Source organism: Echinops telfairi, unplaced genomic scaffold (assembly GCF_000313985.2).
Source record: "Echinops telfairi isolate 266 unplaced genomic scaffold, ASM31398v2 ScPeMD7_7461;HRSCAF=8499, whole genome shotgun sequence".
Lineage (NCBI taxonomy): Eukaryota > Metazoa > Chordata > Mammalia > Afrosoricida > Tenrecidae > Echinops > Echinops telfairi.
The window spans coordinates 458,469-481,515 of NW_022111361.1; the positions used below are offsets into that span (position 1 = coordinate 458,469).

The 23,047-nt window shown below is 37.9% G+C and overlaps 1 protein-coding gene and 1 pseudogene across 1 annotated transcript in view; one reads left to right on the forward strand and one right to left on the reverse strand.

Annotated features, from left to right (window-relative positions):
• Positions 1-331: 331 nt before the first annotated feature.
• The window catches only part of YME1L1 (YME1 like 1 ATPase), a 56,806-nt gene continuing 34,090 nt past the window's right edge, over positions 332-23,047 (reverse strand). Inside the window, exons 10-19 of the mRNA XM_004716107.3 lie at positions 18,751-18,903; positions 18,115-18,247; positions 14,793-14,855; positions 13,460-13,572; positions 12,489-12,644; positions 11,747-11,898; positions 9,324-9,450; positions 9,162-9,235; positions 8,469-8,555; positions 332-2,648 (exon numbers count right to left, since the gene is read on the reverse strand). Of these exons, the coding sequence (XP_004716164.1) occupies positions 2,505-2,648; positions 8,469-8,555; positions 9,162-9,235; positions 9,324-9,450; positions 11,747-11,898; positions 12,489-12,644; positions 13,460-13,572; positions 14,793-14,855; positions 18,115-18,247; positions 18,751-18,903 (1,202 nt within the window). The 3' untranslated portion in view covers positions 332-2,504. The remainder of the gene's footprint in view (positions 2,649-8,468; positions 8,556-9,161; positions 9,236-9,323; positions 9,451-11,746; positions 11,899-12,488; positions 12,645-13,459; positions 13,573-14,792; positions 14,856-18,114; positions 18,248-18,750; positions 18,904-23,047) is intronic.
• Positions 3,546-4,425, forward strand: LOC105979813 (annotated as a pseudogene).

Below are 23,047 nucleotides of genomic sequence, written 5' to 3' on the forward strand. Positions count from 1 at the left end.
TGTATGCTGATCATGATGATGACAAAGATAGTTTGTTGTTATCTGTTTTAGATAATTCCTTATGATTTGAAGGCAACTAGATAGAATCTATCCACTTATCCACCCATGAATACATCCTTAAGTGGACAGCATGTACAGATACATTATGTTTTAAGAATTAAGTTCAATGATCTTGAGGTAAATCGTGGTAAGATGCATATTATCCCTTGAGCAAACATGAAGACATAATTCGAGATATAAAAAAACAACAGACATTAAAATGTACTAAATTATGGTACAGAAAAGACAGTAAATGAAGGACAAGAGAATGAAAATTGGCAAGAGACAAATATAAAATAGCAAATTGGCAAGTATCAATTTAATCACACCAATATTAAATATGAGTGATCTAAACATCCACTCAAATGGCGTATTGTCATAGTGGATTAAAAAGCGCAAGACTCAACTGACGAAAAAAATTATCCAGAACATGTATCTTTCAAAACTTAAAAAAAAAAGACTAAAGTCTTAAGTTACAAAAGAAAGCAAAACTTGGGAAGGAGGGAGCGGCAACAGATTTGAATAGACAGTTCTACAATGTAGAAATACACATACACAAATGGCCAATAAGCACAGAAAATGTGCTTAACATCAATAATCTCTAGCAAAATGTCCATTACCTGCCCAACGAGCTACCGCTGCACAATCGCTAGAACAGATGTCATTAAAGGAACAGCTGCTAGTGTTGTGAGAGGTGAGCAGAAACGGGAACCTTCACCCATTCCCACTGCTGGAGAACGTACGACGACATCAATACTAGTACCCTGCTTTCCTTCCTAGTTAAACATGAACTCCTAGACTTTCACTCAATAAAAAGGAAAACATTCATTATATGAAGATGTAGATACTAATGTTCATTCCAATTCTAGTCTTAATAGCCCAACTGTGAAAACAACATGTCTACACTAGTGAGTGGGTAAACGTACATGGTTACCTACAAATCAGAGAGTACTTACAAAGAAATAAAAAGAAATGATAAACAGAACCGTATCTTAATGTCAAAGGCACACATACTAAATGTACTGAGAAGGCAGATTATGAGAAAGGAAAGAAGACCTGTGTTCCTGGGGTGTGGGGTGGGGCAAGGAATTACTGTCAATAAGTCTAAGACATTTTGAGCCCGACTGTAATTCTAAAACTATAGTAGTGACACAAAACCTTTGACTAGTATATTAATAAATGAACTCTAAAATATGTAAATCATACTTAAATCCGTATACTATTTTTTTTTAAGTCAATTAGATAAGATAGACATTTCAAATGTGTGTGTCTGTGTCCAGAGGCAGAACAGGTAGCTGAGAAATGGACAAATGAAAGCAGGTGGTGATTTGTATCAAGAACATATAGGGATTCCTTGTATTATAATCAGCTTTTCTCTAACTAAGAAATCACATCAACATTTAAAACTACAAGGGAAAAAAGGGCCACAAGTAGAATGCCATGAGCCCCTTTATTTCTAAGTTCTCTAATGAAGACCATATAAAGCTTAAAAGTTATTAGAAAACTGTAGGTAGTTTTAATAAAATCACTTCAAGAATATAATTTGGCTGTGAGACCAATACAACATGCTCTAAAATAATATTTCTATTCATTTAAATAAAAATGTACCTGTAAATCCTGAAGAGCATATCCTTTTTGACACAAATGAACTAAAAAACCAAGCAGGGCTTTCCCTTTCAAACATAGGGTAATTCAGAGTTCACTTTGAAGGGGGGGGAGTTTTCAGCTTAATTTTGCTTTTGATACCAAGCATAATTACAGACTTACACAATTTAAGGCTTGTCATTTACTTATTTAACAAAATACTGCTATTCCGAAATGTTTCCCTAGTTCTGGTGATAGCAACATTTTAAAAATAAAATGAAAATGCCTGACACATTTTAAAGAAACCTTTTTGATTTCTGAGTCTCTACAATTCTCTAATCAGAGATTTTTAAAAGACCACTTTACGTATGGTCAATCTGGACCTTACATCAATAGGGCATCCTAATGAAGTTTCAACTCATGTAGGCAGAAACATGTTTTACTAATAGTAAAATAGCACTGTTTGTTTTATCAAAGACAAAGGATACTTTTGAAAAATGTCAATAATCTTTCAACAATTTCAGCCTGCCAATTAGAATACATGCCAGGACCCAAGGCACAGTGTTTATTTATATCTAGCTGAATAACCAATCATACAATCATTATCAGTTGCAACTGAATAACTGATTGACATTTCTCAAACGGACTGTTTTCAATCCTGATGGTTCTTTATTTTCTTGAACACATTTGCTATGCATTGTCAATTTGCACTAGGTCACATCATGAGAATGACCAAAATTGGATAAATGTGACAAAAGACTGACAAAGTGTTTCACTTCCTTAATCATAGTAAGGGTGGCAAAGCGTTACATAAGGAGACTACAGCAATCCTATGGATACTTTTGCAATAAAACCAAGTCTGCTCGTTGTCGGGACAGTTGTCATCTCACTTCCAATTTCTTCCCCTCAAGCACAATTTGAATCTCTTTGGCATCCAGAGTCTCATACGTCAGTAAGGCTTCTGCTAGATTCTTGTGCTCTTTCGCATGAGTCTTCAAGATCTGCTTTGCTCGCTCATATGAGTCCTAAAACAGAAATGCAGATAATGAAGGAAGAGGGAATATTAGGGAAACAAAAACTGGTTCATAGAAGAAGAAATAAAAATGTTACATGCTATCTGGTATTTATATGAAAGCTTGATTCACAAGGAAAAGTTTTCCACTTCCTTCAAACGTTTTATTTTTAACCTTAAAATAAGGTTATATTCAGGGGGAGGGGTGGGGACGGTGGGGAAAAAAACATTAAAAAAAATAAGGTTATATTCATTCTGTCATATTCATGGACAATTAACTCAGAACTTCATAGACAAAAAAGTTACCTTGAAAAAGAAAAGTCTACAGTGTACTTACCTGCTTTTTCAAAGAAGATGGAGGAACCCCAGACCTGTTTCTTTAACACACCATAAAAAGACAGGGAGACTGCTCCTTTAACTACTTGGGATTTCTACCAATTACTCCCTCCAGAACTCTCAAAAGACCTGTCTTTCTTTCACTCAGGAAGGCACTTATTTCCCAGTTTCTGACAGACAACTGCAATTATCGTTATCATTTCAGATGACACTGATTTTTATACTTTTTTTGCAACCCATCTCAAATTAGTCAGACTCCCGATGCCTTTCACAAGATGAGTTTGGGTTAATACATCAGTCACGGTACTACTAACATTTCACTTCTGACAATGTCCCAGCTGTGGCCGCTAGGATGCCTGTGCAATTACTGGAACATCTAATTGAATTTTCACCTTTATAAAACTGAATGGAAAATGTAAAAATGAATTTACCATCACCAAGAAGCATTTCATAAATAAACACATTACTAAAATGGATCTAAGCTATTTTTCTTTTTCTTGTTAGACCTAAGTAAAATAGTAAGAGCTGGCAGTTCCGGGCCACGCCGCCCTGGGGCGGCGCCCTCTCCCGCACCATGGCTCGAAATGCAGAACAGGCCATGACGGGCTTGGGGAGATTTCGCCAAGCGCAGCTGGAAGATGGAAAAGTGAAGGAAAGACGGCCCTTTCTTGCCTCTGAGTGTGCAGGGTTACCCAAAGTTGAAAAATGGACGTGGCAGATTAGTGGAGAGATCTCTAAAAAAGTGGCTCAAATTCAGAATGCTGGTTTAGATGAATTGCGAATTCGTGACTTGAATGATGAAGTCAACAAACTGCTGAGAGAAAAAGGACACTGGGAGGTCTGGATAAAGAAACTGGGTGGTCCTGATTATGGGAAAGTTGGTCCTAAAATGCTGGATCATGAAGGAAAAGAAGTTCCGGGAAATCGAGGCTACAAATACGTTGGAGCAGCAAAAGATTTGCCTGGTGTTAGAGAGCTGTTTGAAAAAGAACCTCTTCCTCCTCCAAGAAAAACACGAGCGGAGATCATGAAGGCCATCGATTGTGAGTACTACGGTTACTTAAATGAAGATGATGGCGTTATTGTACCTTTGGAACAAGAATATGAAAAGAAACTGAGAGCTGAATTAGTGGAAAAGTGGAAAACAAAGAGAGGCCCGGTTGGCAAGAGGAGAAAAGGAGGAGGAAGAGGAGGTCAACATCTCTGCTGTCAACGAGAGTCTGACGAGGAAGGTGGCCAGGAGAAAGGAGGTGGAGACGGGCAGCAGAAGTCCACCGCTCATGCCCCAGGTGCCATCGCAGCAAGAGACTGAGGATGCGCTTGTACGAAGGAAGAAGGCGGAACTCCTTCAGAAACATGCAAGCGAGACCCTGCAGGCTCAGAGCGAAGAAGCTGAACGGCTCCTGGGTATGCGGGCTCAGCAAGGCACGTGTTGGGCTCTGGGCCTTTCTTAATCCGCCTCGGGCTCCGTGTGCTGACCTGTGAGACCTCTGCCCTTGTTGTCGCTTGGAGACTGCAGGTAGGCAGGCAGGCAGGCAGCCAGGTGGTTTTACCTCTGAGTCTCTCCTTGCCTCATGTGCTAACAGGCAGGTGGCATATGTCCTTTGCCTTCTTGTAGCCACCACCACACATATTGTGAATCCATATATTTTGACTCTAGAGTGTGTATGACAGATACTAGCTGCCTATGTTTTAATTAGCCATGTCCTGTGATTTGGGCAGGGGAGAACCGGTTTGTGGCTAGCATTTAAGAATGCAGTTTTCTTTGAGAGGACCTGTGTAACTTCTACTGGAGAAGCCGTCCCAGCCCTGCTGCCATAGCTCACTTGTCCGTAGTCAGCCTGAGTCGCCTCCTTGGACCCAGTGCGCTCCCAGCCTTTCATGGCCCAGTCTTGCTCATTCCTGCCAGGGAGGCGGACTTTGAGTGTATTACTTCTGTTTTATAAATCATGTAAGAGCTATTTTAATTAAAGAATTTTGTATGACAGGAAAAAAAAATAGTAAGAGCCAATTAGAAATAATAAATGGTAATTTACAGAAATGAATTCACCAACATTAAGAAGCATATATCACAGAAACATTAGACAATTATTAAAAAGACTTTAGAATATCTAATGTCTTTATAAACCGTGAAATAATAAAACTAAATATTTATCAAATATAACATGGAAAAGTAACATTATAGATAAAATGTAAAATGAAATTAGCAATTTAAAAACATGAATTCTCTTGGAGTGAAAACTGTTTTGTTTTGTTTTTAAACATTTTATTAGGGGCTCATACAACTGTTATCACAATCCATACACACATCAATTGTGTAAAGCGCATTTGTATATCATTCTCAAAACATTTTCTCTCCACTTAAACCCCCGACATTAGGTCCTCATTTTTCCCCTCCCTCCCCGCTCCCCCCTCCCTTATGAGCCCTTGATAGTTTATAAATTGGTATTTTGTCATATCTTGCCCTGTCCGATGTCTCCCTTCACCCACTTTTCGGTTGTCTGTCCCCCAGGGAGGAGGTCACATATAGTTCCTTGTAATCGGTTCCCTCTTTCCTACCCATTCTCCCTCTCCCCTCCCTGGGAGTGAAACTGTTTTATAACACACTTCTTGCTGATACAATCCTCCTAGACAACAGGGGTGGAGAGAGCAGCCCTTATTGGAGAGCATCACAGGGCTTCGCTTACTCAGACAGGACCAAGTTTTGCTGGAATTCCTTTTTCGCTGAATGGGTTCCCGTCTGGCTTGGTGAGCAGGTTAGGGTGTTTATGCTTACATAAGGATGCTGAATAGTATTCTCATTTGAAATTAGACTGCTTGAGTGCTCGTGGAAGAAACTACAGGGGTCTTTATTTCTGGATGCGATTAAAATTACCGGGGGATCAAAATATTGCCTGCGAGATTGGAATGTATTTACCGTATATTCTGTTTAATCTGACATGAAAGTAAAAAAAATAAAAGAAAAAGATAACATACTTCTTTTATAGGTTACTATTAAATGTTTATTCTTCTGAATTTCACATACGTGTGAGGTCACAGTGCTACTGATTGGGAATCATTCCCACTTACTACTAGCAATGTACGTTGGGAACCCTAGTGAGAACAGAGCATCTATTGTCTTTCTAATCTGTCCTAGCAAAGGGAAAGGATCCAATTTTTGCTATTCTTTATGTGTTTTCAGAAGTCTTAAAGCAGTGAAAGAGTATTTCCTGGAATTCTAGAGTTAAGATCATTTATACTTAATAACGTATTAGAGTAAAGGAAAAAGAATGAAGATTCTGGAAGGGAAGCCTAATTTAAAACATCTACTAAACCAGGGGTTCTCAAACTTTTAAAGCAGGGGGCCAGTTCACTGTCCCTCAGACCCTTTGGAGGGTGGGACTATAGTTTTAAAAAAAACTATGAACAAATTCTTATGTACACTGCATATATCTTATTTTGAAGTAAAAAACAAAACGGGGCAAAAATACCTGGCGGGCTGGATAAATGTCCTCGGCAGACAGCAGTTTGAAGACCCGTTTCTAAACCTTATATGAAACCAACTTTAAAAACAGCACACAGGACATGAGCATGGCAGGGGGAGGTGACAGGGCGGGGTCCACCACCCTGGCCCCTTTGTTTGATGGGAGGACCAGGGGCCCTGGCGACAGGCACTGAGGTGGCCTCCTTTCCCAGGTGGCCCTGCCCCACGCAGTGACTCCAGCTACCATAAACAAACTTTCTTTACCCTTACCTACTCTAAGTATTTTTTCTCCTTCCTTGAGTTATTAAGATTGGTCTCTACTGTGGGGACTCCTTTCCCCAAGTCCTCTTACAACCAAACAATAAATTCATTGCTCTTGAGTTGACTTTGACTCACAGACACCCTCTGTGTTAGCGAGCAGAATCGGTCCAAAGGGTTTTCTTGGCTCTAACCTGTATGAAAAGGAGCCCCTAGGGCACAACAGTTAAACATTTGACTGGTAACAGAAAGGTCGAACTCACCAACTATTTTGTCTTGTACATATAACAAAATGTCAAAAGCAAAAAATAAATAAAAAAAGAAAAGCCACCCCAAGGTCAGCAGTTCAAAACCAAGAGACACTCCATTGGAGAAACACGGGCTTTCTACTCCTTTAAGAATTATCATCTCAGAAACCGGCCAGGCCTATCCTGTTCTACAGGGTTTGTTATGATTAGGCATCAATTCAATGGCAGTAAGTTTGGCTTTTTTTTTTTTTTTAATCAAGTAGATTTCAACTATAAGTGTTCCAAGAGGATAAATTATTGAGAGCAGATAGCCTAATCTTTCTTCTGTAGAGAGAGGGTAGTGGGTCTGAACTCCTGGTCTCCTAGTTATCAGTCTAATGCTTACCGAACTTTGCCATCTATGGGGCAGTTGTGCTCTAATAACAACCCAGGCCTGTTCTTCGTCAGGTAGTAGTCAAAGGCAAGCCATTTGCACGTGCAGAGCATAGCTATACATCCCTCTTACCCAGGGTCCTTCAGGATAGAGAAGTGAGTCTTTCCTTCTCATTGCCACTTCCAGATCATTACTACCTCTTGTCTTACGAGGTCTATGCCATTTCCCTCCCTATCCACCCCTCTTCATGGTGACACCTAACAAATGCCATCCTAACTTCCTCATTCATGAAAGGTTTTTTAAGGCACTCAACTTGGCATTTCTTCCATCCTATGTTCACGCCTTCATGGATAAATAACCACCACCATAGAGAACACCAATCTGATAAATTAAGCACCAGATTCACTCTCTCCCAACTTCAAATTGCCATGCCTTTGTCTCAAAGGCACTTCAAGTTAAAAAGTGAAAAACAACTCATGACCTGCCTACTTCACCTCCGTGTTCTCTCAGTCAACGTGCAAGCCACCATACAGTGGTCTGGGGTACGAATCAGCATTACCTGCTTTCTCTTTCTATCTGAAACGTCACACAAACCTATTCTACTGCAGTAGCTCTTGACGTTTTTCCATTTCTACTTTCACTACCCAATCTAAGCATCTGGCATATTATGCGATTACCCCGCAAGCTAAGAAGTGATTTCAATGAAGCTGCTTTTACACATTTCTTTATGCCAGTCTACTTGGGACCCTAAAACCCAAAGGGAACTTGATTCCATGCCAGCATACATACACAATGTTGGCTGTAAAGCAAATGTTTACTAAATAAGCAAGAGTTTGGAAAATGAGGCACAGAGACTCAATAAATAATGTCCTCCATTTTAATATTTCTTATGATTTTGAACTAAAGTAGAATTGAATTCTTTTAGTCACAAAAATAAACTGTTCTTAGCCACAGACAGCCTAATATTCAGTTCATGACCGGAAGTTTCCTAGCAATATATTGAAGGCATGCTTAGAATGGTGCTATTTTCTTTTCACATAGAATAGCACTTCTAGGCATGGAGAGACTTCATTTATTATAATTTTATAAACACCAAATTATTTAGACACATTCTATCTAAACAAATTAAAAAGAAAACCAAAATACTATCATTACCCTTAGAAGTATCCTTATTTCTTGTTCAATAGCAGATTGGGTTTCTGGACTCAGTTTCCCTGTATCATTGTAGGTCATAACTCCAAGCTACAATCAAAGGGAAGAAAGCATTCAATAGAAAATCCAAAAGAACTAGTAGAAATACCAGAGGAAGTCCTTTGCTACACATAAGGAAATGAATGCTATGGGAGCAAACAGGAATACAATATAAAACTGTATGCCTTAAGAACAAAGAATTTTCATCATTCTTCTGAAAGGATAAAGGCTAAAATTTTAAAAATTTAAAATATGGCCAGGACAGCCAGGTTCTGAGGAGCATCTTAGAATGCTTCCAAAGGTCTTCCAGTTCAGATATGCACAATTCAGAGTACTAGATGGAATGATAGATAATGTGGTGACATGAAGGGTAAAAGGCAGAGCTCAGCAACTAGGTTCTTTCATGAGAAAACTAAAGAATTCATTATCACTGGTTAGCTCATAAGATAAGCTAAAAGCACACAGAATGCAATACATTTTTGTCACTTAGAGAATAAAATTTAGAATGTTTACAATGAACGCCCTTAAATCTACCTGAAATGAGATAAAGGAAAAAAGTTCTGTAGGAGAAAAAGGTTTCTGTTAGAAACCCTTTCTAACAAAATGGCAAGTGGCGCATCATCAAACTATAAATGTAACAATTAAAATTAACATTACCTTTTCACTCATTCCAAATCTGGTAACCATTCGTTTTGCTATTTTAGTTGCATTATCAAAATCACTGGAAGCCCCTAAAATATGAACATATACATACTATTCAGGTTTTTAACATTTTAACCAGCAAATACCATTTGAACTTAAGCCTTTTTCACAGTTCACCTGTTGTAATGTGGTCAGTTCCAAATATAAGCTCCTCTGCCACTCTCCCGCCCATGCTGACATCCATCTGTGCAAGTAGCTGGGCTCTGGTTTCATTCCACCTGTCATTTTCAGGTAATAGGGACACCTAGATCATCAAAAAAACCACCCAAACGTAACCAAAAGGACAAAATCGAGTATAGTTCTGAAACAGATGAAAAATGTTGATTTTCGCAACAACAAAGTCTGTAGTTAGTTCAAGGACTGTTTGTTGGCCTTTAGGAGTGTTTTCCAGTCCAGTCTGTTGGGGCGCCAAGCCCTGGCCCCAAAGTCTATTTTTGGTAATCCCTGGGGACTGCGTTGCTGTGCTCCCCTTGCTGTTCTGTTCCATGACCTTAGTGTTTCTTTCTTGTTGCGGTGTTTTGTTTTGTCATTGGCTTGTTGTTGTTTCATTTTATTTTGTTGCTTGGTTTTTCTCTGTCTTGTTTTTGTGCATTTTATTATCTCCACAGGTCTGTCTAAATAAGATAGACTGGAGGAGAAAGTTCTGGGGGGACATGGGAGAGGAGGAGGTGGGGGGAAAGGTAGAGGTGTTAACAAACCCGGGGCAAAGGGAACACCAAGTGATCCAAATCAGGAGGGTCTAGGAGGTCTGGTAGGGTGTGACCAAGGGTAATGTAATTGAGAGAAATTACTGAAACCCTAATGAAGGCTGAAAATGATAGTGGGACTAGAGGAAAGTAAAAGGAAATAGAGGAAAGAGGTAGGAGGTAAAGAGCATTTATAGAGGTCTAAATAAAGGCATGTACATATGTAAATAGATTTATTTTTATAAATATATTTTTATATACGAGGATATGGAAATAGATCTATGTGCATATATGTATCGATTTAGTATTAAGGTAGCAGATGAACACTCCCTCAATATAAGAATACTTGGTTCTACTAAATTAGCATTCCATGATGCTCACCTTCCCCACACAATCACCAAAGACAAAGCCGGTGCATAAGCAAATGTGGTGCAGAAAGCTGATGGTGCCCGACTATCAAAAGATATAGTGTCTGGGGTCTTAAAGGCTTGAAGATAAACAAGTGGTCCTCTAGCTCAGAGGCAACAAAGCCCATATGGAAGAAGCACAACAGCTTGTGTGATCATGAGGTCCCGAAGGGATCAAATATCAGGCATCAAGAACAAAAAAATCGAATCATTGTGAATGAGGGAGAGTGCAGAATGGAGACCCAAAGCCCATCTGTAGGCAACTGAACACCTCCTTACGGAAAGGTCATGGGGAAGAGACTAGCCAGTCAGCATGCAGTATAGCAACGATGAAACATACACATTTCCTCTAGTTCCTAAATGCTCCCTCCCCCACTATCATGACCCCAATTCTACCTTACAAATCTGGCTAGACCAGAGGATGTCACTGGTACAGATAGTAACTGGAAACACAGGGAATCCAGGGTGGATGATCCTTTCAGGACCAGTGATGAGAGTGGCGGTACCGGGAGGGTGGAGAGAGGGCAGGATGGAAAGGGGGAACCGATTACAAGGATCTACATTTAATCTCCTCCATGGGGGACGGACAACAGAAAAGTGGGAGACACTGGACAGTGCAAGATATGATAAATCAATAATTTATAAATTATCTAAGGTTCATGAAGGAAGGGGAGCGGGGAATGAGGGGAAAAAATGAGGAGCTAATGCCGGGGGCTTAAGTGGAGAGCAAATGTTTTGAGAATGATGAGGGCAATGAATGTACAAATGTGCTTTACACAATTGATGTGTGTATGAATTGTGATAAGAGTTGTATGAGCCCCTAATAAAATGATTTTTTTTAAAGTTAATTTTCATTTGGGGCCACACTGCTGTACTCAATGCCATGACGTGAAAATCTACACGGCAAATTAACAGTGATGGCCATCTCGTAACTCATGACAAAACCAGCAGTTTAGAAAGTAAGAAAAGTTTATTTTCAAATAATCCTTATATAATGCTGAAACAGGATTGTTTTATTCCCAGTTATTCAGTAATGTTAAGCAGGTCTGTAATAGGAAGGATCTATGAGAAGGCAGTCTGTACTACACGTGAAAATTCCACAGGAAAACGAACAAGAAATCACTATGACATGCCATCTTTTCTTGTAGGAGAGAGAAGCAATTAGGTATTTAAAAATTACATTTTCTGTCAGTCCTCAACCAAATTTCACAATGTACCATACACATACAACAGAATTAAAGTAAAAAAAATCTATTTCTGCTGGACAGAAAAATATCATGAGTGTCTCTGAATATGGAAATAGGCATATCAAAAACTTTTTAAAAGTATGCTCAATTTCTTTAAAAAGGGTTTTCATTAATAACTTCCCACATAAGTGACAATTGCTATACTTGCATTTCCTATACTTGGTCTTTTTAAAACAAAGAAGAAATCAAAAGACACTCACGTGTCCCAGTGTTGGGCCTCGTGGCATGATTGTAGCTTTGTTGATGGGCATTGCATCTTTAGTGTAATATGCAATAATAGCATGGCCAGATTCGTGATATGCAGTGATGGTTTTGTTTTTGTTATCAATCTCCACACTTCTACGCTCAGGGCCTGATGGTAAAAAATTTGAGTAAAATTTGAAAAGATTTCAATGAATATAACCCGAAGATGAACATGAATATCATTAACCTGTTTTAGTGTCAGTCAGTCTGAACTTAAATAGGAGAACAAAATTCATCATTCTTTTATCAGTAATATACAAGGACCTGCCCCGACCTTTCCATGAGCTAACTAATCACAAAAGTGATCTGAATAATTTGCTTTGTAAAATGACAAATGGCTATCTTCAAGGATATATTTTCATGTTCCCATACCTTGCTATTTTACTGTTCTTTCTCCAGCTAGAAGATTGATGTTCGAAGACAAAGCTAATGAATGTGCTGTTATAAATCTGAATTCTACACTAATCAAAGATGAGTACTATGAGTAAAAGAAAATAATGCTTAATGCTTACCACTGTTTGACTTTCAAATTGGGAACATGTATAAATATTAATGACAAAACTTGAATATTGAGGTACTATAGTTTTAGAGTGAGAGTATATTCAACATAGCCACGGACCTCGGCTACCTAAATAGACAGAACATTTGCAAGAAAATATGATCAAGGTAGACAAAACAAAATTAAAGAAAAGAACATACCCATTAGAATTTTATCTTTGGAAAACTCTAGTTCCTTCATAGTAACCATTTCTTTTCCATCAACAGCTGCTTTTAATGCAGCTTGGTTCACAAGATTCTCCAATTCTGCTCCAGAAAAGCCAACAGTACCTCGAGCTATGATTTCTGGATCAACAGCTATATAGAAAGGGAAAACAAAGACAACAGAATCCAAAATTGATTTTTTTTCTTTTGTTAAAAAGTGTAAAATAATTAATACTTGATTCTTAATGATACAGATGTTCAAGTAAAAAGTCACAATGCAACGGAAAAAGGAACACAACTATTCTGAAATATAATTTTAAAGCTCAACAATAAATTTATTTCACTAAAATTCTTACGAGTGTGAAAGCCAATTAAATAGCTGTGTAAAAAACCAAAGAAATGTAGCAGATGCCCAAATATGAACTACAGACCTTTAAATTTGGGTTTATTGTTTTTTAAGGCTATTAGACTAATAAACTAGAGGAAAAAAAATTCACAGACACTATTTTGCTCCATGAATCTAGGTTGATGAAAGCTCCCCTTCGGGCTAGCACAATAGAAAGTACATCTGTCTCTGGATGTCCTCAGTCGTCCATGAGCATACTGACTGAAGGGAGTCCACCACATTGTTGTGTTTTTGCCTCCTTTGGCTCCAAACTGGCTGTATCAACACTATTTTTTTCTGGTGTATTTTCTTCTATTTTAAGCACTTCTTAAAAATACTTTTTTTTTGGGGGGGGGGCGCAGAGGGAAAAACAAACAAACAAAAATACTTTTAGGTATATTTATCTTGAACTATGTGATCTGTTTGAAGTAAGAAAAGCTTGTCTTGGAACTAAGGTCCAAATTGATAAAATAACAGAATGGATTACAAAAAGATTGTAAGTAAACTCACATTTTAAAACATTTATCAACTAAGATAGGTCTTTTAGAAAGTAAAAAAGTTTACATTGTAAAATTGGACTTACACTGATCAAACTTTATTTTATTGAGATACCATTTCAAAATTTCAGTTCGACCTCTTACATCTGGCCTGGGAACTGTAACTTGCATGTCAAAACGACCAGGACGGATCAGGGCACTGCAGAAAGCACACACACACACACACACACAAATATAAATTAACAAACTGACCTATTTTAGCTGAAATTCAAGCTAAACAGGAAGGATGAACTCTATTAATTAAGAGATGATGCTACTAAGACGGTAAGTTGCAGCCAGAGACTACACTGACACCCATCTGTCATGAGGAGGTTTGTGTGTTGCTCTAATGTTGAACACATCGCAGTGGATCTGCAAGACTAATCTTGTTGTGCGTGGGAGTCACCATGAGTCAGGAAATGATTCAATAGCAGCTAACAACAACAAAGATAAAAAGGGGCTTGAAATATAAATGTTCACAGAATGTCTTTTAAAGGATGGTTCAAGTAACAGTCACTGTAGTAACCTGAAGGCAAAACAAAGATGAACATAGATCTGTTTGCATCGATGTCACACACGCCTTCAAAAGCAAAAGGAGGCAAGGAGGTCTGCGAAGGAACAAAAAGGCTCACAGTGGTCTTATTCTGAGAGCTAAGGTGGCCTGGTGCTGCAGCTGCTAAAGTGCTATTTGGATGCTATCCAACTGGTCAGCAGTTGAAACCCAACAGCTGCTCTGTGGGATAAAGACACGTTAGTTGACTTCAGGGCTGCTATGGGTCAGAATTAACTTTCTTTGCTTTGCTTATTTTTGTTCTACGTGCCCGTCTCGGCTGTGAAGTACAGAATATTGGATTAGGATTTTAGATAATGACAATTTGATTAGATATAAATATGCACAATTTATTATCCTATAACAAAATAATAGAATTTAAATATGCATTTTAATAACAGAAAACGGCATTTTTAAAATGGTCTCTACTGAAAATAAATTTCTGGAATACGTAAGTTATGAGTCTTTAAAATGTCCAAAATAGAAAAGAAAAATGCTTTAGACATATGAGGTAAATATGAGATTTAACCATTTAATGTGTACAATTCAGAGATGTCACACTAAGTTCCGAGCTGTGCAAGCATTATCACAATCTAATTTTACAATATTTTCATCACCGCAAAACTATCCATTAACAGTCACTATTTTCTCCAGCCTCTGATAACCACTAATATACTCTCTTGTCTCTTATTAATTTGCCTATTCTGGACATTTCATACTAATGGAATCATAAGTGACTCTTCTGGGACTGATTCTTACAGTATTATTTGCAAGATCTACACACACTGTTAGCAGATACCAGTACTTCACTAAAATCTTTTCATACTTACTTATCTAATGCCTCCGGGAAATTTGTGGCTCCTATGATGATAACACCTTCATTGGGTTTAAAACTATTAAAATAAAAATAAAGAGTTCCTCTTTTCAATTGCTAATAAGTACAATTACCCAAACAAAAACACTCTACACAAAACTGTTTATCATTAACCCTCACAATACTCTAAAAGACGTTTTTTTTTCCCTAATTGTTTTTTTAAAAAAACAAATGTTAGACCAGTGCAAGTCCACAAACTTGGTCATAATCAGTCACCAAACCAGCCTTGCAGCTCTTTCTTTGGTAGCGCTGACTTAACATATAAAACTTGTGCATAACGGAAAAGAAAGCATGTGTGACTAATCTCTGGAAAATTATTTTTATGTCTACAACTAAAGTTTTGGCTCCTACAGCTATTTAGTTCTATAACCTTAAAGGATTTTATAAAATATCTGTACTCCTTCAAGTCAACCTTGCCATTTGCCTTTGATATTACGAAAATTGGTACTGCAGTAGTCACAAACTGTGAAGGAGCCATTGTCCTCTCTTCTGTTACTTCTTCAAATACACTAACCTCAGCTTGTTGGGATATGTGTAACACAATAAATGAGATAAATAGTATCAGTATTGAATTGTGTCCCTCAAAAATATATCGTAAGGGGAGAAGGGAGAAGCTGACACCAAGGGCTCAAGTAGAAAGAAAATGTTTTGGAAATGATGATGGCAACAGATGTACAAATGTGCTTGATACAATTGATGTATGGATTGTTATAAGACCTGTAAGAGCCCCCAATAAAACGATTAAAATAAAAAAATATGTTGTAAATGTTACCTTCCAGTCTCATTTAGAAATGGATTGTCTTTGCTATGTGATTATGGCAGGATTAGTGTACTGAATATTGAGTGTATTTCTTTTCATATACTAGTGATATAAAGAAGGGAAAAAAGGCAGAGCAGAGATGAAAGAGAGATATCCAGTAACATGAATATCACTCAAAGATAACATGCATTTTCCTCCAGAGCCAGCAGACAGAAAATCTTCCTCACTAAAGCTGGTCCCTATCACAGGTAGCATAGTGGGTTTTCTATTGTGCTATCCACAAGGGCAGACATTAGAATGAACCAGCTTCTCTACTAGAGAAAGATGAGGCTTTTTGCTCTCATAAATATTTACAGCTTCAGAAACCTACAGGGGCAATTCTATTGGCCACAATTCTGACTATGAGTCAGAATTCACACGAGGGCAATGAGTTAGTTTTCTGTTTTCTTCTTCCAGAGATCTTAAACTGTGAGAAAATGCATTTATAATTATTAATTCATTTACTTGTAGTATTTCTGTTATTTAGCAGCACTAAATAATTCTAGATGGATTTTACTACCAAAAGACTGGGGTGGTACAGATACCTAAACTTTTGACTTGGTTTTAGAACTGAGTAATGGTAAATGTTGAGCTTTAAGGCTCTTAATAGTGAACAACTAACTTGCCTTGAAGAAACTATTAGTAAAAGACCTGATGCCAGGGGCTTAAGTGGAGAGCAAATGTTTCGAGAATGATGAGGGCGATGAATGTACAGATGTGCTTTACACAATTGATGTATGTATGGATTGTGATAAGAGTTGTATGACCCCCCAATAAAACGACTAAAAAATAAATAAATAAAATAAACTGAAAATAAATAAATAAATTTCATTATATTAAAAAAAATGCAGGTATCAAAGGCAATTTGGTAAGGGCTCAGGAGGAGGTGAGGAGACCTCAGGAGAAAGTCCTCACCATCGCAGAGAACACATAGGGGACAATTACTAGAAACATGGACATTAAATGTGCTTCGCATGAAGACTTTACCAAATGAAAACACAAATATCTGGGAAATTGTGTTGTACAAACTAAGGGACTCTATCCTAGAATTTTCAGCAAGAATGTGGCTACGCAATCTGCTGTTAAGGCCATGGCTGATGCACCTAAGCATCACAGTGAAAACCATTCCATTTTGAATAAAGATCAAAGGAAAGAACTCTAGCTACCTCTTGGAATTCTAAAGACAGGGAAAAGGCCTTAAGAGCCACAGCTCCTGACTTCCAAGAGAAAAAAAAGGACCATCCCTGGAGCAACTAGTGGACAGAGCACTGAAGAGGGACTTCTTAGTTTTAAAGGGTGGGGCCATCGGGGATCATGGGTTGCAATTGCAGCCCATAGCAGAGGGATCAGATGCCCTCTGTCTCTGAGGGTCTAGAGGACAGAGATGAAACCCAAGGCTGAGAACACCCACTATCCTGAGGGAGCAGCTAACACCCAGAGCCTAGTGGGTGATCTCAACGAACAGAGATTGTTTTCAAATCTTGAGATCTTAAGTTAACTGTTCTGCTGGATTTTGGGTTTGTTAGCTGTCCCTTGTTTCTGTCCAATTTTTCGCATTTGTAATGGAAATGTTTACCTTTTGAATGTTCCACTGTTTTAATTTGAAAACACAACTTGGAGTCTAAAATTCCACAGGAAAAAAAAGGTATTATTTTCCCCTGGATGAATATGCTTAAAAGTTTAGCCCATATTTGATTCAGATGATTCAGAAGAAAAGATTTTTAGACTCAGAGTTAATTTAAGAATTCTGGGCTGATGTCATTGAGTAAAATGTGCTTTCCATTTTGCACCGACATGGTTTAGGGGGGGCCAAAAGGTTGAACCCCCCCAAAATGTTGAAAATCCTAATCTCTATACCTGTGGTTCTAATCTCGGTAACAGCTTGGGTTTTATGTAAATGAGGCAGGATTAGTGCAGGGTAGATTCTTTTGAGATATAAAATAAGTACAATAAATAAGCAGAGAAATGATTGGCAAAGATGCGAAGCCACAAGGAAACTGCCATCAGCAGAACCTCAGAAGAGACAGGGCCGCCTTCCCTTCAGACTAGCAAAAGGAAAAAGTCTTGTCCCTTAGAGTAGAGGCAGCTTCCTAAATTTGGATACCAGTCTTTCTAAACTGTGTGTGTGTGTGTGTGTGTGGGGGGGGGGGATGCAGCACTAGAGAACTAAGACGAGGGATAAATGGCACAAATTACATAAGAGAAGCTAATACATCAAGTACTCAATTAGCTATGGAAATAGTGAAATACTGAGGAAAAAATTTTGACTTCTTATTGGATACACTCTTGAAAACATGCATTTTCCCCAACATCTAGATCGTAATTAAATGCTTTATGGAAAGCAAAATGCACAATATCAGATTAACATGTACCAAACTGTGAGAAATAGCTTCTATTAATTCTAACTGTTAAATTACGGTAAACCTTTATTTGTAAAAATATGACCAAATCCTACAGATAAAGGAATGCTGTCAATTACCCATCCATTTCAGCAAGAAGTTGATTTATAGTCTGCCTTGAATATGGATGCATTGGAGATTCAATTCTCTTCCCACCAACAGAATCTAATTCATCGATAAATATAACACAAGGAGCATTTGCTTTTGCTTCCCCTAAGAAAACAGAAAAGATTCAATAAGAAATAAACATTAACTAAAACAAAGCATACAATAGAGGTGACTAATAAAAAAAAATTAAATCAAAGAAGAAACCCCCATTCGTTTATAACTTATCTAAGAAAGCATAACTAAAAACAGACTAAAAATAAACCACAAAGAGAATGATGTAAAATAAAAACAATTCTTAGCTGTGCAAATCCCACAGTTGAGTTGAGGCCAAGTGCTCCTGAGTTCCATATACAGACCTGATGACTAAAGTGAAAAGCACACACTTTCTCATCACCTCCAACCTCATATAACACTTCCCCTAGCGTCACTTAGTTTTATCTGGAAAAGTAGTACAGGTCTGTTTTAGAACAAATATTATTTAAAACCCAAGCCCTGCAATGGCCATTTCAACCAACTATCAATCATAAGCAATTAAAAATGGCTAAGAAACCTTGTCCTCTGAAGTTTAACAAAATGTAGAATTTTTAACAAAAGATATTAAAACCTACTAAAAAGATTTCTGATACGACTGGCTCCCACACCCACAAACATCTCATCAAATTCTGATCCAGAAGCATAATAGAAAGGAACATCAGCTTCTCCAGCCACAGCTCGGGCAAGAAGGGTCTTTCCAGTCCCTGGTGGTCCAACTAGAAGAATTCCTTAAATAAAAAGTAAATAACATTTCAATTGAAGAAAAGAAAACCCTCTCATATCAATCTATAAGACAAATAACTTATATGAGAACTTAAACACATATTAAGGACTAATATTTAATAACAGAGCATGTTTATCTCTGCTAATGTTTCATCCCAATCTTCTCCATAAATGAGTTCCTGTACCATTTAAATATTGTTTATGTAAGATAAGGCCAGAGAAAAATTTGAGACAAATGACTACAAACCCCATGTATCATTAAACAACTAAGATAAAGTTCACATATAGAGCTTAAGAGTCAAAACAACCAACCAAATGCAACACAAGGAAACAAAAACAGGCATCAAAAAACTCAAAGACAGATTTGAGAATGAGTCTTTGGCCCCCGGCATTTCAGGAACATCTCAAGAACAGACATGAGACGAGCGTTGAGCACGATTGACAGAAGACCTGATGAGCCATGGGAGGACATCAATATTATCATTCACAAAGAAAGCAAACGGTCAACAAAAAACCAGCAAAGATAGGTCAAAGTGGATGCTTAAAGAGACCATGAGACTTGCTCTTAACCATAGCGTAGCTAAAGCAGATGGAAAAATGATGAACTCAAAGAAATGAATGGAAAGTTTCATAGGGCACCTCAGAAAGACAAAGTCAAACATAACGAAATGTGGAAAGACCTACAGTTAGAAAACCAAAAGGGAAGAACATATTTAGCACATCTTAAAATGAAAGAACCCCCCCACCAAAAAAAAATAAAAAAAATAAAAAATGAAAGAACCCAAGAAAAAAATCCAAGCCTTGAGTTGAAATATTGAAAGATTCTATGGACAAAACATTAAATGATAATAGGAAGCATCAAAAGATACAAAGGATACATGTACAAATGTGCTTGCTACAACTGATCTATGGATTGTTATCAGAGCTGTAATAGCTCCCAATAAAATTATTTCTTAAAAATTAAAAAAAATATATATATATATATGGAAAGGATACACAATCACTATACCAGAACTAGTTGACATTCCACCATTTCAGGAGGGAGAAGTTCAAGCAGCATGGAAAGCTTAACCAAAAGCAAGGCTCCAGGAATTAATGGAATGCCTGAAATGTTTCAGCAAGCTGATGAAGCACAGGAAGCACTTCCTCATCTGTGCCAGGAAATGTGGAAGACAGCCACTTGGCCAACTGACTGGAAAAGATCTTTATTAGTACCCCATCCCAACATGTGAGCATTCTGTTAGGTTACCCAACCAAAAAAACCTCACTGCCACTGATTCAATGCTGACTTATAGTAACCCTATGTGTGTTTCTGAGACTGTACCTATTTTGGGGAACAGAAAACCTAGGTTTTCATCCTGCAGAACGGATGGTGGTTTCGAACTGCCGACCATGTGCACAGCAGCCCAAAGTATAACCACTACACCACCAGGGCTCCTTGTAGGTCACCCAACAGAATGTTCAAATTATACAATAGCATTGATATTACAGATAAGTAAAATTCTGCTGAATATCATCTGTGGCAATTACATAATCTGTCAACTGGTGAAGGGGTAGAGTCTAGCCTGTCAGGTCATACCCAATGAGGCCACTCAGTGGGGGCATGGCCTTCTCCTGAGGATTCTGGAAACTCTTCTTCCCTGGAGGTGAGACACACTCTCTTATCTGCTTGACATTCCTGCTGATAAAACAAATGGAGCTATGCTGATAACAGCCAGAGTCTTGAAGCTGGAGGAGCCATGTGGAGACACACGCCAGGGCTAAGATGCTTCCACCAACACTGAATCCACAAGACTTTCCATCTACTGGCCTGTGATCTTGCACTCTGTGTGATTGTATGTGTTGCATGAGTCTGGGGAGGTATTTAGACTGGTATCAGATATATGGGCTAATATCAGACTAGGAATTTGATCTAGACTGGGATGTTTCTTAATATACAATTACTCTTTGATATAAAGTTCTCTATTACACACATGAGCGTCTACGAATTTGTTTCTCTAGTCAACCTAGACTAACATATCATCTAACAATGGTTGCAGCAGTACATTGACACGGAGTTGTCAGAGATTCAGGATGGATTCAGAAAAGAATGTGGGACAAAGGATATCACTGTTGATGTCAGAGGGACCTTAGTTGAAAGCAGAGAATACAGAAAAGCTGTTTCTTTGTTTTAATGATTATGACGAGGCATTGAACTGTGGATCATAATAAACAAGGATAAGCTTGAGAAGAATAAAAATTCCAGAACACTTCATTGTGCTCATACAAAACTTGTACATGGATCAAGAGGAAATTGTGCAAACAGAACAAGGGAATACTGCATGATTTTAAATCAGGAAAGGTGTGTGACAGGGTTGAATCTCCTCATCATACATATTCAATGTGTATGCTGAGCAAATAATCAGAGAAGATGGATGATATGAGGAAGGCTATCTGTTATCAGGATTGGAGGAAGGCTTATTAACGCCCCGTGACATGCAGATAACACAACCCTCCTTGCTGAAAAGGACGAATTGAAGCATTTGCTAAAGAAGATCAAGGATTGTAGCCTTCAGTGTGGATTACAACTCAATGTAAAAGAGACCCAAATCCTCACAACTGGACAATAGGTAACATCCTAAGTGGAGAAGAGGAAGTTGTCAAGGATTTCATCTATTAGCTTCAAAATCCATGCTCATGGAAGCAATAGCCATGAGAAGTGCTGCATTAGGTAAATCTGCCACAGAACTTTAGAGTACTGAAATTCAAGAGTATTCTGAGGATTAACGACCAGGCACTGTTTTGTTGTGTAGTACATAAGGTCTGAACCAATCTGATGGCACTTAACAACAACAGGGATGCTTGGTGGAATTTTGAAAAAGGGACTAGGTAGTGAGTTATATTAAAGAATCTTTGTTAATTTTTTTGGTGGAGGTTATAGTATTTTTACTGAAAATACTATTTTTATTCTTAGGAAATTAATAGCATAGAATTTAGCTGTAAAGTAAGTTGATGTAATACACACAAACATGCACACAGTCTTAAACACCCCCCTGCCCCAACCACACACACAATAAGTTGCTGTAAATCAATTCCAACTGACAGCAACCCTATGTGTTAGAGCATGTTTTTCCTCTGGGGGAACTCTGAGCAGACTTGAACCTCCAACCTTTCCATTAGTAGTTAAGCATTTTAACTGTTTGCACCACCCAGAGACTCAGCATATATATACATATATAAAAATAAAGCAAACATGATAAAATGTTGAATATAAGCAGAAAGTATAAGGATGTCAACTGCACTATTCTTTTAAACTTTTACATGTTTAAAGTGTTTCATAGTCATAAACTTCAGAAAGTTGTAATAACAGTTTATTGACATTCAGCTTTTTCATGAAGATATTTTATTTTTTTCTTTTAATAATACATTTTTACTATAAAACATTTTAACGGAGAACTCAAAAGGAGCCTTGAGATTCTCCTAATATTGCCTCACTGGTGGAAGTCAGCACTGCATCTACTTTGGTAGAGTCCATTTTGGTTCCTAAGGATTTTTCCACAAATTTATCAATGACCAATTGTGATGAGAAAGGAGAAGAATGTGTCTCTTTTATTCAGAGCCCACATTCCACATACTGTTTTCGTGTAGACTTGATAAATACCCCTTCTATTCTATAACTCAGCAAAGGTGTAGGGGAACAAACACTTAAGCAGAATTCTTATTAGTGATACTCATTATAGGTGCGATGGCGTCAGCTCCAACCATAGTGCCCTGGGTACAACAGAAGGAAACAAAAACACAAACCTTAAACATGAGCCCTAGCTCTTCAACCCAGCAATTCCATTTTTAGGAATTTATTCTAATACAATAGAGTAACACTATAACCATATAATCAAAGAGTGCAAAAAAGCTGTTAAAAATCATGTTCATAGCAGCTATAAGGAATATCAAACTTAAATAAAGTAATTTCCGATAAATTTAGCTTCTACTTCTCAAAATGGTCAAGACAATGAAAGACAAAAAAGATTGTGGGGTGGACTTTGGGGAATGGACGTGGTGCCCCAACAGGCTGGACTGGAAAACACTCTTAAAGGCCAGCGATCCTTGAACTAACTACAAGCTTTTCTTTCTTGGTATATTTTAATTTGTTATTTGTCAGTGGCTTGATGT